The sequence below is a fragment of the Chiloscyllium plagiosum genome, chromosome 6 (assembly GCF_004010195.1).
Source record: "Chiloscyllium plagiosum isolate BGI_BamShark_2017 chromosome 6, ASM401019v2, whole genome shotgun sequence".
NCBI classification, from domain to species: domain Eukaryota; kingdom Metazoa; phylum Chordata; class Chondrichthyes; order Orectolobiformes; family Hemiscylliidae; genus Chiloscyllium; species Chiloscyllium plagiosum.
In genome coordinates this window covers 99400541-99416242 of record NC_057715.1, presented here as the reverse complement: position 1 = coordinate 99416242, position 15702 = coordinate 99400541, and the positions used below count along the sequence as shown (strand labels likewise).

At 39.1% G+C, this 15702-nt stretch overlaps 1 protein-coding gene across 1 annotated transcript in view; it reads left to right on the top strand.

The window, feature by feature from the left end:
- The window catches only part of tmem131 (transmembrane protein 131), a 201590-nt gene that overhangs the window by 86952 nt on the left and 98936 nt on the right, over positions 1-15702 (top strand). Inside the window, exon 4 of the mRNA XM_043692263.1 lies at positions 5974-6042. Coding sequence (XP_043548198.1) covers positions 5974-6042 — 69 coding nt within the window. The remainder of the gene's footprint in view (positions 1-5973; positions 6043-15702) is intronic.

Sequence of the window (15702 nt, the reverse complement as noted above, 5' to 3'; positions counted from 1 at the left end):
TCAGCCATTCAACTTTGGGGAAATAAATAATGATATCTTAAAGTATCCATATTACAGAGGAGGATGTGCTGGATGTCTTAAAACGCATACAAAGATAGATTTAAATCCCTAGGACCTGATCAGTTGTACCATAGAACATTGAGAAGTTAGGGAAGTGATCGCTGGTCCCCTTGCAAAGCTATTTGTATTATTGATAGCCACAGATGGAATGTGGGAAAAACTGGAGGTTGGCTAATGTGATGCTACTATTTTTATAATGTGGTAAGGGAAAACCAGGGATCTATAAATTGGTGAACCTGATGTCAGTGGTAGGTAAGTTGGAAGGGAATCTGAGAGACAGGATGTACATGTATTTGGAAAAGTGAAGACTGATTAGAGATGGTGGGAAATATTATCTCGCTAACTTGAGTGGTTTTTTTCTTGAAGACGTGACCAGTTTGAAGACCGAGCGATTGATGTGGTCTAGATGGACTTCATTAAGGTGTTTGACAAGGTTCCACATAGTAGACTGGTTAGCAATGTCAGATCACACACAACTAGCAGTTTGGTTACAAAATTGACTAAGGTAAGAGACAGGATGGTGGTGGAGTGTGGCTTTTCAGTCTGGAGGCCTGTGACCACTGGGGTGCTGCAAGGATCTGTATTGAGTCCACTTCTTTTTGTTATTAGTATAAATGATTTGGATTTGAATGTAGGAGGAATAGTTAGTAAGCTTGCACCTGACCTCCAATAGATGGTGTAGTGAACAGTGAATAAGGTTACCTCTAAGTAAAACAGCACCTTGAACAGCTGGACATATGGGCTGAGAAGTGGCATGTGGATTTTAATTTAGATAAATGTGAGGGGCTGCATTTTGGTTGGGCAGATCAGGGCAGCACTTAATGAGAAGGTCCTGGAGAGTGTTGCTGAACAGGAGTGCAGGTTTGCAGTTCCTTGAAAGTGGAGTTGCAGAGGCCAGGGTGGTGAAGGCATTTGGTACACTTGCTTTTATTTGTCAGTGCATTTGAGTATCTTGGGAGGTCACGTTGTGGTTGTTTAGGACATTGATTAGGCTACTCGTGGAATACTGTGCTCCTTTCTGGTCTCCTTTTCTGGTCTCCTTCCTATTGGAAAGATGTTGTGAAACTAAGAGTTCAGAAAAGATTTACAAGGATGTTGCCAGGATTGGAGGGTTTGAGCTATATGGAGAGGCTGAGTAGGTTGAGTCTGTCTTCCCTGGAGTGTTGGAGGCTGAGGGGGTGACCTTTTGTAGAGGCTTATAAAATCATGAGGGCATGGATAGAGTGAATTGTTAAAGTCTTTTCTCCAGTGTAGGAGCCCTAAACTAGAGGGCGGAGATTTAAAAAGGACCTTTTCACTCAAGGTAATGCATGTATGGAATGAATTGCTAGAGGAGATGATGGAGGCTGGTTTAATTACAGCATTTTAAAAGGCATCTGGATGGGTACATGAATATGAAGGGTTTTACAAGGATATGGGCCAAACGCTAGCCAGTGGGGCTGGATTAGTTTAGGATATCTGGTCAGAATGGAAGAGTTGGACTGAAGAGTCTGTTTCTGTGCTGTTTATTTATGACTCTAAATGAATCATGGCTGATCTTTGATCGGTGATGTATTTAGGTCTAGAAATTTATAGCTCCTTAAAAACAAATGACCTGAGCTAGAGAATTCCAAAGAAAAGCAATTCTCCCTTGTCCTCGCCCTCTGAGCTGTATAGAAATGTTGTCTCTTTTGCTGAGAGCAACTTATACACTATAGGCCTAGTTATTTCAATCTCTTCTCAATAGAATGATCGATTAAAATAGTACAAGAATTAGTCAGTCACTGGGTCAAACTTGAAAGGGTTCAGAAAAGATTTACAAGGATATTGCCAGGATTGGAGGATTTGAGCTATAGGGAAAGGCAGAGAACTGGGACTAGTTTCCCTAGAGTCTTGGAGGCTGTGGTGTGACCTAATGGACCTTAGGGACATGGAGAGGATAAATAGATGAGGTTTCTTTTTTCCTGGGTTGGTCAAGTCCAGAACTAGAGGGCTTAGGTTTAGGGTGAGAGGGGGAAGATTTAAAAGGTACCTAAGGAGCAACTTTTTCATGCAAAGGTGGTAGGTAGTTGGAATGAGCTGCCAAAGGAAGTGGTGGAGGTTGGGCCAATTACACCACTTCAAAAGGCATCTGGATGGCTATGTGAATAGGAAAGGTTTGGGGGAGGGGGGTTGGGGGGGTATAGGCCATATGCTGGCAAATGGGACTGGATTACTTTTGGGCTATCTGATCGGTGTGCATGAGTTGGACCAAAGGGTCTGTTTCTGTGTTGTACAATGACTGACGTTTTTTTTAAGTCTGAGAACTTGTGTGTGTGTGTGTGTGTGTGTGTGTGTGTCAGCTGTGGTTAAATAACAAAATACACCATCTTTTCCGGAGCAACTATCAATGCCAAATAAATGCTGGTCTTACCAGCAATGCCCACCTCACATGAGCTAATTATAAAACACTTGTGAGACTACACAGTGGCCACAAAGCATACTATCTCCAGTCTTGATTATGGAATTCTCTGCTTTTTTTTGTTTTCCTTTGCAACTTGCCTGTCACTATTTTTCTGTAGCTTCTTTGCCACCATGTTCATGTTTGTGCTGGATGAGGCTACACTGTCCACTGTAATAAAGGTTGTCCAATTTGTCACTACTATCTAAAACAGCATTTTAGCTGTTAGAAAAAGACAAATAGTTGAATTTCCCGCCAGAGTGTTTGAACCAACTGCCAATTTGAGAACATAATGATAACTACTCAGCATGATAAGTATTCAATTTAACTAGATTGGTAAAGCTGGGAATGCTCTCCTTCAAGACGGAAAAGGTGAAGAGATTCGTGAGAGGTGCTGGAGATCTTGAAGGGAGTAGATGGAAAGAAGTTCTTGCCATTGTTGAGTTGAGAAGCAGAGGACACCAATTTATTGTTGGGGGAAAAAGACAAATGGCAACATGAGGAAAAAATTCTCTTTATTTACAAAGCAAGTCACACAGATTAAATTGTGGTTTTCAAATAAAATTGAATAAATGTCTGAACAGAACAAAAAGCTATAGACATAGGGAAAGCGAGAGTGGGTCTAGCTTTGTTGCTTGCATCCAACCAGCTTGATGGCTTTTTTCTGTGCTATTATGAAACCAACCCAGAGAAACTTGATCTGGTAGCATTGTTGGAATGGGAAGCATTTAATGTTTTGTCTGGTATGACTCTCCAGTTGTTTTTATGAATTCTTGTCAGTTGAGAACTAGACTTCAAGATCATCAATGTTGCACTTTAGTGTCTATACCTGAAGGAGACACACATTTGTATTCTGGAGGAAAGGCATTCTACCTGTCTAAATTGTCTACTAGTTATTCTGTAGAATTTGTTCTACCTTCTGTGGTATCAGGCCAAATGGCTATTCTGAAGAAGGGTGCCTGGTCCCAAAAACATTTAATTCTGTTTTCTCTTCACAGGTGCTGCCAGACCTGCTGAGTTTCCATTTTTGTGCCCCATGTGCATAACTTGCATCATTTTTGTCTTGAGGCAACAGCAATACCTTTTTTAATGTTGTTGACTGGGATGAAAATAATCCTGAAGTGGATCATTTGTGTCTTGTTTGGCAGTGTGGTATGGGGGTTTAGTGGGGAATAGCAATACTTGGTAACCTGTCGGCCCTGACTCCTTGTTCAAATTGTGCAGATGAACTATTGGAGGAAATCCTAGCACTTTATTTTCTACTCCAGTTGCCAAAGTTGTTTTCAGAAATACTTTTGGTTATCATAGAATCCCTACAGTGTGGAAATGGGTCATTTGGTCCAACAAGCCCACACCAACCCTCTAAAGAATAACCCACCCAGATCCTGTCCTATTGCTTGACATTTTCCCCTGACTAATGCACTTAACCTACACATCCCTGAATACCATGGGCAATTTAGCAAGGCCAATTCACCTAACCTGCACATCTTTGGACTGTGGGAGGAAACCCACACAGACATGGAGAATGCTGTTACAACACTGGGTAAACCTCTCTGCTAATTTAAACCAGCAACACAGAAAATTTTGCTGTAACAAAATTTGAGGCAGTGAACTATCCCAGAGGTCACTATTTAAAGTAAAAATTAAGAACTTCCTTTCTTTAAGTCCAACAGAGAATATTAAACCAACAACTATTTACAACTCGTTTCTCTTACACCTATCTTTTTACCTCCCACTCTACAATACTAGTCTGACTTTTTTTTTAAGAAATCCTAATTTAAGATTTACAAAAAGAAAAAATCATGTTTCAAAACCAGTCAGTTTTGCCAATTGTCCTTTGTAGATTCTCTCAGGTTGGCCTCCGTGTTCTACTGCACGCTCCCCCACAGATAGGTCTTTCAGAGAGTTCTATAGCTAGATTCCACATTATTTGGTCTTTGGCAGTTCAAAATGTTCAATGTCCCTAAAACAGCAGATCATTTCATTGGTTTTAATATTATCAAAATACTAAATTCAAATTTGATTGGATTTTGGTATCTTGGGGCATGATTTAAACTGGCTGAATTTGTTTTTGTCTCATGGCAACCCAGCAGCTGCTATTTGTTTCCACCAAGTGTTACCTTGTTCAGAACTGCTTTTGTCAGTCCTTGCTAGCTTTTCAACTTTCTTAAAGGTACAATACACTTCATAACAATGTGTAAACTCAACACAGACATTTGCCTGCAGTGGAATCTAACCTGGGTCCCTGGTGCTGTGAGGTAGCAGTGTTAACCACAAGTCACCCACTATGTAGTCTGTGCTATTCGATTCAAAGTTCCTTGCTTTCCTCTGCCTTTGTAAGCCTGTTGAAAAGTCCATTGTGTCCTAGCCTGTCACTCCAATTGTCACTGACCAATGCTGGCTTCTTTATTCTTGGGAAACTGAATTTAGAATCCTTGGCTTAACACTTTTTTTTTTGTTTTTGCAGTTTGTTTCCCCGCACCCTTCACTCAATTAGCTCCTAGCTGTTGTTTCTTTGCCTCCCCTTTTTCAGAAGTGGCGTCTAAGCACAGTAGTAGCTGAATTCCCTTCATATCATCTGCCTTTGAGTCAGAGATGTGCAGCATGGAAACAGACCCTTTCGTCCAACTCGTCTGTGTCGACCAGCTATCCTAAACCTAATCTAGTCCCATTTGACCCATATCCCTCTTAAACCGTTCCTATTCATATACCCACCCAGATGCCTTTTAAATGCTGCAGTTGTGCCAGTCTCCTCCACTTCCCACCCCAGGGAAAAGACCTTGTCTGTTTATCCTATCCATGTCCCTCATGATTTTATAAACCTCTACAAGATCACCCATCAGCCTCCAATGCTCCGGGGTAAATAGCCCCAGGCTATTCAGGGTCTCCCTATAGCTCAAATCCTCCAACACCCTGGCAACATCCTTGTAAATCTTTTCTGAACCCTTTCAAGTTTCACAACATCCTTCCGATAGGAAGGAGACCAGAATTGTTTTCCGTGTTCCTTTTTTTTTGGCCAAGGTTTCTGTCACTGAGTCATGAATGGACCATTCAGTGACTTATTTTTTCCCTGGATCTGTAAAATACTTTTAGGGATGAAATATGAATGCCCAAGTTTTTTTTCAAAGGATTTTTAAAAAATCCACTAAACTTTTTAGTTCTATTGCTAAACATTTAAGTATTGTACTTCCATAAATGTGTGCATGGAATAGAAACATTTTTATAAATAATTGAGAAAGGGAGTGTTTAGTTGAATCATTGCTTTAATTGGCTGCCAGGGATTGGGCAGGAAGGCATTGGGGAGTGCATGCAATATGTCAAGCCAGACTGGTTGAACATGTTCTTCTAGGTCTTTGCAACAATAAACTGATGTTTGGTCTGCATGCTTTCTCATTATTCAAGCTAATGAAAGGAAATGCATGCTGTATTTTTACCAGAACAGACATGTATGTTACTGCATTGCTACTGTTACAGAAGCTTTATCTCTCTTTCAGTGCCTCTTACCATCGGGGTAACTGCAGACCTATCCGGTTTGAGCCACCGATGTTAGATTTCCACGAACAGTAAGTTCAACCTTCTTTTAATTTCTGTTTTGGATTTCATTGTCCAGGTATGCACTGAAGAGGGTGTCTGCTGATTAGCTAAAGCAAAGCAATATAATATTGTACTATGAACTAGCAATGCCAGAAGTTGGAATTGCATATTGTAGTTCGTTTTTAAAAGATCCGTTGTGCAGGTTTCAGTTTGTATTGATTGAGGACTTTCGGGTTTGTATACTGCAGGGTTGCTTATAAATCTGCTCATAATTATGTGGTGTATCGAGGAGATTAGCTCAGTTAAACTTTAACTTCAAGCCCTGTCCCCAAAGTTATTGTAAAAGAATTAATGTAACAATAGCTTCTGTTTAGTAAAACTCTGCTAATGTGGGGACAATGCATGCAAATATTTTCCTTTTTTAAAATGTGTAGCATGCGCAAGTGATAGCTATATGTAATCTGAGGAGACTGGAGCTTGTTAAACTGGTGATGCATTCAGACAGGCTATTCTGCTTGTTCAAAAATGATATTTTCTTAACAATAGCAATATTGTCAAGTGGGATGAACAGGAAAACTGTTAGTCACCAAACATTTGACCCAAACTCCTCATCCCCTTAAATGCACAGCATTATTCTAAATCTGCCAAAATACTGGGTGACAATAACTAGGTAGCTATGTAAGTAGGCAACCATGTGTGTTTCATCAAGATATTTGTTGTAGAAGTTGTTGTTAGACCTCATTCATTAACTTACATCTGTGGGTTCAAGTACCACTTAAGCACAGAATCCAAGCTGGCGCGCACATGCTGTCAAATGACATTGTTCACATGGAGGGCATTTATGTGCAACCAGTAACTATCTGAAAATCCCAAAACACTTTTTTTATAATCAGTGAAGTATTTTAAACAAATCACTTATCTTGTAAGTGGCTAACATAGGTGCCAATTTAATCCACAGTGGGTATAAAAGAATGTATGGCAGCATCTTTAAGAAATTTTGAGGGTATTTCTTCCTAATGTTCTGACTAACATTTATCTCTTGATCAATGCCACTTAAAACAAAATTCGGTCATATGTAACAGCCTTTTGTGGGATCATGTATGAAAATTATTTTCTTAATTTCCTACATTACAATGATTAATACACAAAATATTTCACTGATTTTATAAGGCACTTTGGGACTTGCAGACCCTTTAATAATGCAAGCATTTTTAAAGGTATAACGCAAGTTGTGAAATTTTGTAAATGATCAATCTGTTTCTGTTAATAAGGATTTAAAGGTTTCACGTGGTCAAATGTTTATCACTTGGAGAGAATAAGCATAGAGTGTGATCTAATACAAATCCCATGTACATTTTTACATGAATGCAAAAACGTTAATTGTGTATCCTAGATGTTATGTGTGCAAAGAAACACCGTTTTGACTCATGGGGGCCAAGAGCTTTTCTACGGAAGCTGTCTTTGGATACAAAACCATATCTGGAGACAGCTCAATTTAAAACATCGCCCATTTTCCATTTCTTCTATGTTGCTCCAGCTAGTTCATCACGCAACCATATCAAATTTAAAATTTTGTGGTCTGCGTGTCTCCTTTTGCACACTCCATAGTAGATAAAATTGGGAGTAGTGCACTTTTTGGAAGCCATTTTCAGTCTCAAATAATTGGTATCTGATGTACAGGACAATGCAGTGACCACTCGATCAGACATATTTGTCTGATGTAATGGATATGATTTTAATAGCTGATTCAATGGAGGAATCAACTTGTGTATATGGTTACTAGATTTGTATATTGCTGCTTTCCATTTTACTGTGATACTGCTCACAAATGAACTATTGAATAAATGTGTTGAAGGAAAACGTTGGATGCCCGCTTTCTGCAAATCTTTGTCAGTGCTTTGCTTATGTTGAACCATAGCATTTTTTTAAAAAAAAAAGAGGAGATTGGGAAATAACAGCTGAGAATATTTAATGTTCTCGGACTGTGAATTAAATGCACTGCTTTAGATTTCGAATTCACTGTAGTTGTAGAACAGTGTTTCTCTGGCAAACTAAATGCTTGCAGGCTGAGGCACGTAAAGCTTTTTAAATTTTATGCTTTGTAGGCAAAAAATGATTTGGAGTTCATCAGCTGATGCAGTAAATCAGGTCATATTTATTGTTGCACAAAAACTGCTAGAATATTGAAGCATGGAAAAGTTTAGTGACAGATACAGTCTGATTTCTTCATACTTAATCTATTTATAGTCTGCATCTGATTGTTTAGGCAGCAGATCTTCAAGTTGGTAGTGTTGTGCGCTGGTTGGTCAGTGTCAATAGTTTAAACTTCAAATAGACATGATACAACTCAAGGAGAAAGTGAGGTCTGCAGATGCTGGAGATCAAAGTTGAAACTTTATTGCTGGAACAGCACAGCAGGTCAGGCAGCATCCAGGGAACAGGAGATTCGACGTTTCGGGCACAGGCCCTTCTTCAGGAATGATACAACTCAACACATTCTTGAGCATTGGAAATCCGAAATGAATAATAAGTAAGGCTTTGACAAATTGCAGCAGATTGAGAGCAAATTTTTTTAAATACCAGTTTTAACATTTGTTAACTGAAGATATTCAAGAAGCCTCTTTTAAATTGTTGTTTATGCTGGAATAGTTATGAGAGCTTATAAATCTACCCTTTTTTTTTCTTGATTTTTGAAGTGGGCTGTAGATATCTCATTCACTGCAAATGCTCTGCATCCCTAAAGTAGAGACCAGTTGTCAGCATTCTCTTTTCTCATGTTCTGCCTTTGCAAAGTATTATTTGAGGAAAAATATGCCAAAATTTGGAGGGTGCATTTGTGAACAAATTTGCATTGAGACTTGTAGAAATGAAAATTTTAGCAAAGGTTTTCAATACTGGTTCTGCTTTTGAATAGTGTAGAAATAAACTAGACTTCCTCTTCAGTCGGAAGTTACACATTTGAAGAATGAGAAAGCAGAAATAGGGTTGTACAAATTCTATTCTAGTTAACTTAGTGTGAGTTTATTCCCAAGAGTTGAGAGAAGGAAAAAAAACTGGGTCAAGAAGTAATTCTTGATGTTACCATATTATGCTGCTTTGTTTTCTAACAACAGCATTATTATATTATTGAGCCATTCGTTTGGAACCTTATTTTTTTGCCCTATATTGCATTTTTAAGCAACTTTTCTGTTTTGGACACAGCACTGTGTTTTTAAAAATTTATTTGCCATAGAGGAAGATGAAATAGTGTATGGTTTAGTCTTGTGGTTTTCTATAATCTTGCACTCAGTTAGCATTTCAGCCAATTCTGATACAGTTAGTTATCCTGATACTTATGAAGGATGATATAGAAGCATGCTATTGTGAAGTTGTCAAAGTCCCAGCAGACTATATGACTGCTGTCATTAGAGGGAGCCAACTAATGGTCGGTCGAACTCCTGACTCACCGTGTCTCAAGGGGCAAGGTTGAGAAGGTGGGACTTTCATGGTAACCTTCGCCAGTGCAGAGACACACAACCTGCATGGTTTGTGTCACTATTACAAATGAGCAGTCCTGTCAACTGATCTAACTGCCCCGTATTTCAGTACTTAATGCTGAAAGCATCACCTTTCCCTGTCGCTGTCAGCTCTTGCCCCAAATTATTTCTAATTTGATATTTCATCAGACATTGAGTTCTTTGTATTAATTGGAAACAGCATACAATAACTTGTATTTTCTGTAGTACAGCATTGTTGCATTTACTCTTGTAATTTTACATGCAAAACTACACTTAATTAATGTCAACAAATTTCTCAAAGCACTTAGTACTTTTGCTCATGAAGTAATGCATATCCTTAATGAATGGAGATCGAGTATTTTAGAATGGTTAAGAATTTGAGAGAAAATTGTGAAAGGGCAAGGTCAGAGAATTATGTATCTTCATTGAAAAGATGTTTGTTTCTGTGGTTTTTAATGACTTTGTGGTTTTCAAACATCAGGAAGCTATATGTGAGACAAACAAAATAGATTTGAATCTTTTAGTTTGGCTATGATCTCATAAAACACAATCCATTCCACCATACAGCTAACATGGATTGCATTGCACCTAGGTGCCTAGGATGATGTGAAACCACTCCTTGTAAATTCAATCTGGATTATATTAATGAATATCTGAGAACCATTGCAGTGTTCTGTTAACTGGGAGGGGTGGAAGAAGAAAACTATACCATAACCAATTTTTTTAATGATTGCAATGGCTGCAAAAAGATCATTAGCACTCACCTTGAGTTTGATGTATTATCAATCTTCAAAAGTAATAGGTGCAACACATGTTATGCTCCAAAACACCCAAGTTCAGACACCAAGTTAAAAATCTCAACACCAGGTTATCGTCCAACAGGTTTAATAGAAAGCCCTAGCTTTTGGAGTGCTGCTGCTTCATCAGGTGGTTGTCAGGTGACAACCACCTATGAAGGAGCAGTGCTCTGAAAGCTAGTGCTTCCAATTGAACCTGTTGGACTATAATCTGGTGTTGTGATTTTTAACTTTGTACACCCTAGTCCAACACCGGCATCTCCAAATCACAAATTCAAACAGGTGACCATTTGGGCAAAATCACACTCATACTGGCGTGAAAAACAGAAGTAGAATCTTCTCTGATTCTAATGCTGCTACTCGAGACCCACCAATCACATGTTCACTCTCTTCCACTCCTGCTCCTGCTGTGATTGACAGTGCATCGAGGGCAGGCAATCCCAGCTGAACGTGGAGCCACTGTACACCGGAGTTACAGGAGACCAGATCAATGAAGTTTTCAATAAGTATTTGTCAGGGGTAGGCTTGAGTGTTGGATAGGCGAGGGAGTAGCGCTTAAGTGTTGATGCAACTGTGGTTGTGGAGAGGGAAGGAGCAGAGCCTGTGTGGGGCCAGGGATTGGGAGCAGATGCCAGGCCCAGTGTTGATTTGATCCACTGATAATTTGTAGGTATTGCAACCTTTTTATGTATCTTAACTTCGGTCATCACACTCACCGGGTCTATTGAATTTTGTAACCACAAGATATTCTGCATTACGAAATAGGCAGGGCTGGGGCAGGAATGTGGAGGACGCACAGGGAGGTACACAAGGTAGCCAAGGCTTCAAACACTTTTTTTTTAACGTATAGAGGCTCAGAATATAAATCATTAGATAATCTGTAAATTGTTTACGTCCGTGATGGTCAGCATCTTGTATTTAATTTTTATGAAGGGTTTAAGGAAGCTGTTTGCATGTTATATTCCTAGTTAGCAGAAATAATTCTTGGAAAATCAATGTTAATGTTCTGTAACTTGCGTAATATATGCATTTAGCTATCTTGGTGAATGCTTAAGATGATTAATTGAGACTTATTTATGTTTATAGAATCAGATTTATTATTAATCTTCAAGCGTGGGCAAAGGAGCTGAGTTCCAAAGGGGAGGAGAGAATGACTACCCTTAACATTTAAGGCAGCGCTTGACAAGCCGTGGCTTCACAAAACGTTTTTAGCAAAACTGAAGCAAGTAGAAATTGCAGAGGACACTCTGCTGGTTAAAGACATGTCTACACAATGGGTGATTAGTTCTATTTGTTGAATGTCAGCCATCTAAGATCCAGGATATCTCTGCAGGAATTCCTCAGTTTAAAAATCTCTCAATGCCAGGTTCTTGGATAATAGGATCGTGTAGGGAGACGAGCTGAGAATAGTTCACAGGTCAGCACAACATCGAGGGCCGAAGGGCCTGTTCTGCGTTGTATTGTTCTGTCTTCTAAGAAGGCAGCTCAGTGCCACCTTCTCAAAGGCAACTAGGGACAGGCAATAAATGCTAGCCAGCCAGCGGCACCTACATCCCACAAGTGAATCAAACAAAGTATGCAATCTTTCGTATTTGTGCTATCTTTTCTATATAAAGAAAAATCCTTGCGTCATAAGTACAGAAGGCAATGTTGCTATGTGACTACCATGTAGTAAGAGTTGATGAGATTTGAGCAAAGGAACCCCTGTAAACAAAAGGGTCGCTCTCGAATCATAAATGTGGCAGAGCCTTCCCAAAAACAAAGACTTAATTATTTTGACCCCTGGTACCAATGTTGTCACAACTTTTTTTTTTAGTGAGGTCTTTCAAAAGACATGCAGCTTTTAGTGCAGAAAACATATGTTTCTAAATTATGGAGATTTTCTTGCTCCTTTGTATTTTGCTAAGAACAAATCTATTTTGTAAGGAATGTGGAGGTGAGTACAGGTGGGAAACATGTAAGACTCAATTTAAAATTGTAATTCTATTTTCATTGCTCACGTCAGTTCATTCCTGTTTTAAATAATTCTCTAAGTTTTTAACCTACTTTATTTCAACCAAGTTCTGTGTAGGAAAGCCTTAAATGTATATTTCATTTTAATTGTGCCCTTGAAGGTTGTGGCTACTTAGAATGTCATGTCAATTAAACAGTGCAGTCTAAAAGGCATGTCTCAATGTTGCTAATTGTCATGAAATTAGGCAAAAAGAGTTGAGGCTGGCTCTAATAACAGTGAGTTTCAGAATCATTTGTTTGCAATGTTCAAGCCAGGACTTGGAATAAGTGAGTAACAAATTGATGACTTAACCACAAGCAAATTTTGGATTGCTTATCCAAACTGAGATAATCTATGACTTTTTCATGAAAAGACATTTGGTAGCATGATGGATATTATATGATCAACTATTTTGGTGGCTGTTTATTAATTAATGAAGAGAAATGCAATAGATGTGAAAGCCAAATAAAACTAGTGTTTGACATGAGCCCATATCGACAACTAATGGAGTCGTAAGTAATTTTGCAGGCCGCAAGTTTAAAATAAGAGCTGATTTTGGAGTGTGGGCACATTATTGGATAAAAGCATACAAATCAAAGACAAAGCGCAATTGAGATATAAAAGATTTAGACCTGTGCCTGCTAAAATATCTATTATGCTAAATAGGTCACAAATGAATTCTGAACACTTAAGCAAATTTGGACAGAAATGCGAGTGCTTTGGGCTGAGTGTTTGATCCAAAGGCATATTCTAAAATATTAGCAAATAGTTTTTACAAACTAAGTTTTTGAAAATGGCTGAATATGAATATAAACATCTTCCTTGAATATTTCATCATTACATCCCTAAGCATTGAAATTTCCTTTCCCCATAGTCACTATTCAGTAGGTTTTGCTATCATTTGGCACACAAACAGTTCTGGCTCTTTATTACATATAGACTCTGCTTGCTTTTATGGGAAAATCTATGTTGGGAGTTTTAGCAAAGAGCCAAAACCGCACAGCACCCTCTACAGGGGATCTGGAGCTGATTTGGAGAGACCAAACAATGGTGTCTAGCCAATTAGACTGAAGAATTCTTACAAAAATGCAGTGTCTAAACCAAGAAATGTAAATTAGAATAGTTAGTTCAGCATCTGATTTTTGTGTGAGCAACTGGAGAGGGAAAGATATTTGGACCGAGAGAGAAAAGTCAGTCGACAAGCAAATGAGATGCGGTGAATTTGTTTTTTTTTCCCCCCCCTCCAAGTTTTAAAGTATGGATGATTATCCTTTTAATTTACACATGTGATGTGACCATACAGATCTTGAAAATGTGTTACATGTAGACCTTTGTTTGGTGAAAGTTTGCATTGAGTTCTTGAAGTATCTATCCAAGCTCACCACATAGTCTATAATATTTTTTTAGAAACTGTCTGAGGTGGCACAGAATAGTATGTGCAAATTTGGATTAAGAATTGAAGGAATAAATTATATGGTGATTTATTAAAGGTCATAGGGAGACCTGGATGGACTTGATGTATGGGCCAGTGCAATTGAATATAGAGTATAGAACAATAGAGCACAGACAGGCCCTTTGGCCCTCTATGTTGTGCTGTCCTGTGAATTAATCTAAGCCCATCCCCCTATACTATCCTCTCCTCATCCACCAAGGACTGTTTAAATGCACCTAATATGGCTGAGTTAACTACATTGGAAGGCAAAGCATTCAACCCTTACCACTCTTAAGTAAAGATCTTGCCTCTGACATCTGTCTTAAATCTATCACCCCTCAATTTGCAGCTATGCCCCTCTGTACAAGCTGACATCGTCATCCTCGTAAACAGACACTCACTGTCCACCCTGTCTAATCTTTTGATCATCTTGTATGTCTCTATTAAATCTCTCCTAGCTGCTTTTTCTCCAATGAGAACAGACTCAAGTCCTTCCACCTTTCCTCATAAGACCTTCCCTCCAGACCAGGCAACCTCCTGTTAAATCTCCTCTGCATCTTTTCCAATGCTGCTACATCCTTCCTGTAATGGGGCTACCAGAACTGTACACAATGTTCCAACAGCAGCTGCACTAGTATTTTGTATAGTTGCAACTTGACATCACAGCTCCGGAACTCAATCCCTCTACCATTAAACCTAACACACCGTATGCTGCCTTAACAGCGCTATCAACGTGGGTGGCAACTTTTAAACTCTATGTATATGGGCACCAGGATCCCTCTGCACATCCACACTGCCAAGAATCTTCCCATTGACCCAGTATTCTGCCTTCCTGTTAATCTTCCCAAAGTGAATCGCCTCACATTTATCTGCATTGAACTCCATTTGACACCCCTCAGCCCAATTCTGCAATTTATCCAAGACCCCTGCAACCTGCAATATTCTTCCACACCGTCCACTACTCCACCGACTTTAGTGTCATTTACAAACTTACTAACCCATCCATTTATGCTTGCATCTAAGTCATTTATAAAAATGACAAACTGCACTGGTCCCAAAACAGATCCTTGTGGCACCCCACTAGTAACCGGACTCCTGGCTGAATATTTTCCATCAACCACCACTCGTTGCCGCTTTACAGAAAGCCAGTTTCTAATCCATACTGCTAAGTCATCCTCAATCCCATGCCTCTGCATTTTCTCCAATAATCCAAAATGTGGAATCTTATGAAAGGTTTTACTGAAGTCCATGTACACCACATCAACTGCCCTACCCTCATCAACAAGCTTGGTCACCTTCTCAAAAAACTCAGGTTTGAGAGACACAACCTGCCCTTGATGAAACCAAGTTGACTACCTCCAATCAAATTTGTTGCTTGCTAGATGATTATAAATACCATCTCTTATAATCCTTTTCAATACTTTCCGACAACAGGTGTAAGGCTCACTGGTCTATAAGTACCTGGATCATCTCTGCTGCCCTTCTCGAACAAGGGCACATTTGCAATCCTCCAGTCCTCTAGTACTAAACCTGTAGACAATGATGACTCCAAGATCAAGGCCAAAGGCTCTGCCATCTCCTCCCTAGCTTCCCTAATTCCCTAATTTCAAAGTAATTTAGGACTGATAATTAACGAAGGGAATATACTTTTTAAATGGATAGATTTTAAAATGGAACAGCTTTGTAGGTATGTAGCTGCTGTAGCCATTAAAAGTGGTAGAGCAAATTGATGAGACCAGGAAAAGACCAAGATCTCTTAGGATTTGTGAATAGAGGTATAGAATGCAACAACAAAAAGGTAATGTCGAATTTGTGCAAGATCACAATTTGGAGCACTAGTACACTGTTTCGGGAACATTGTTTTTGTCCCATTCTTTTAAAAAAAAATGTAAAAACATTAATAACATTACCATTGGAAGACTTAACATTGAGTTCTCCAATTTCAAATAACCTTCCCACCTATTCCCTGA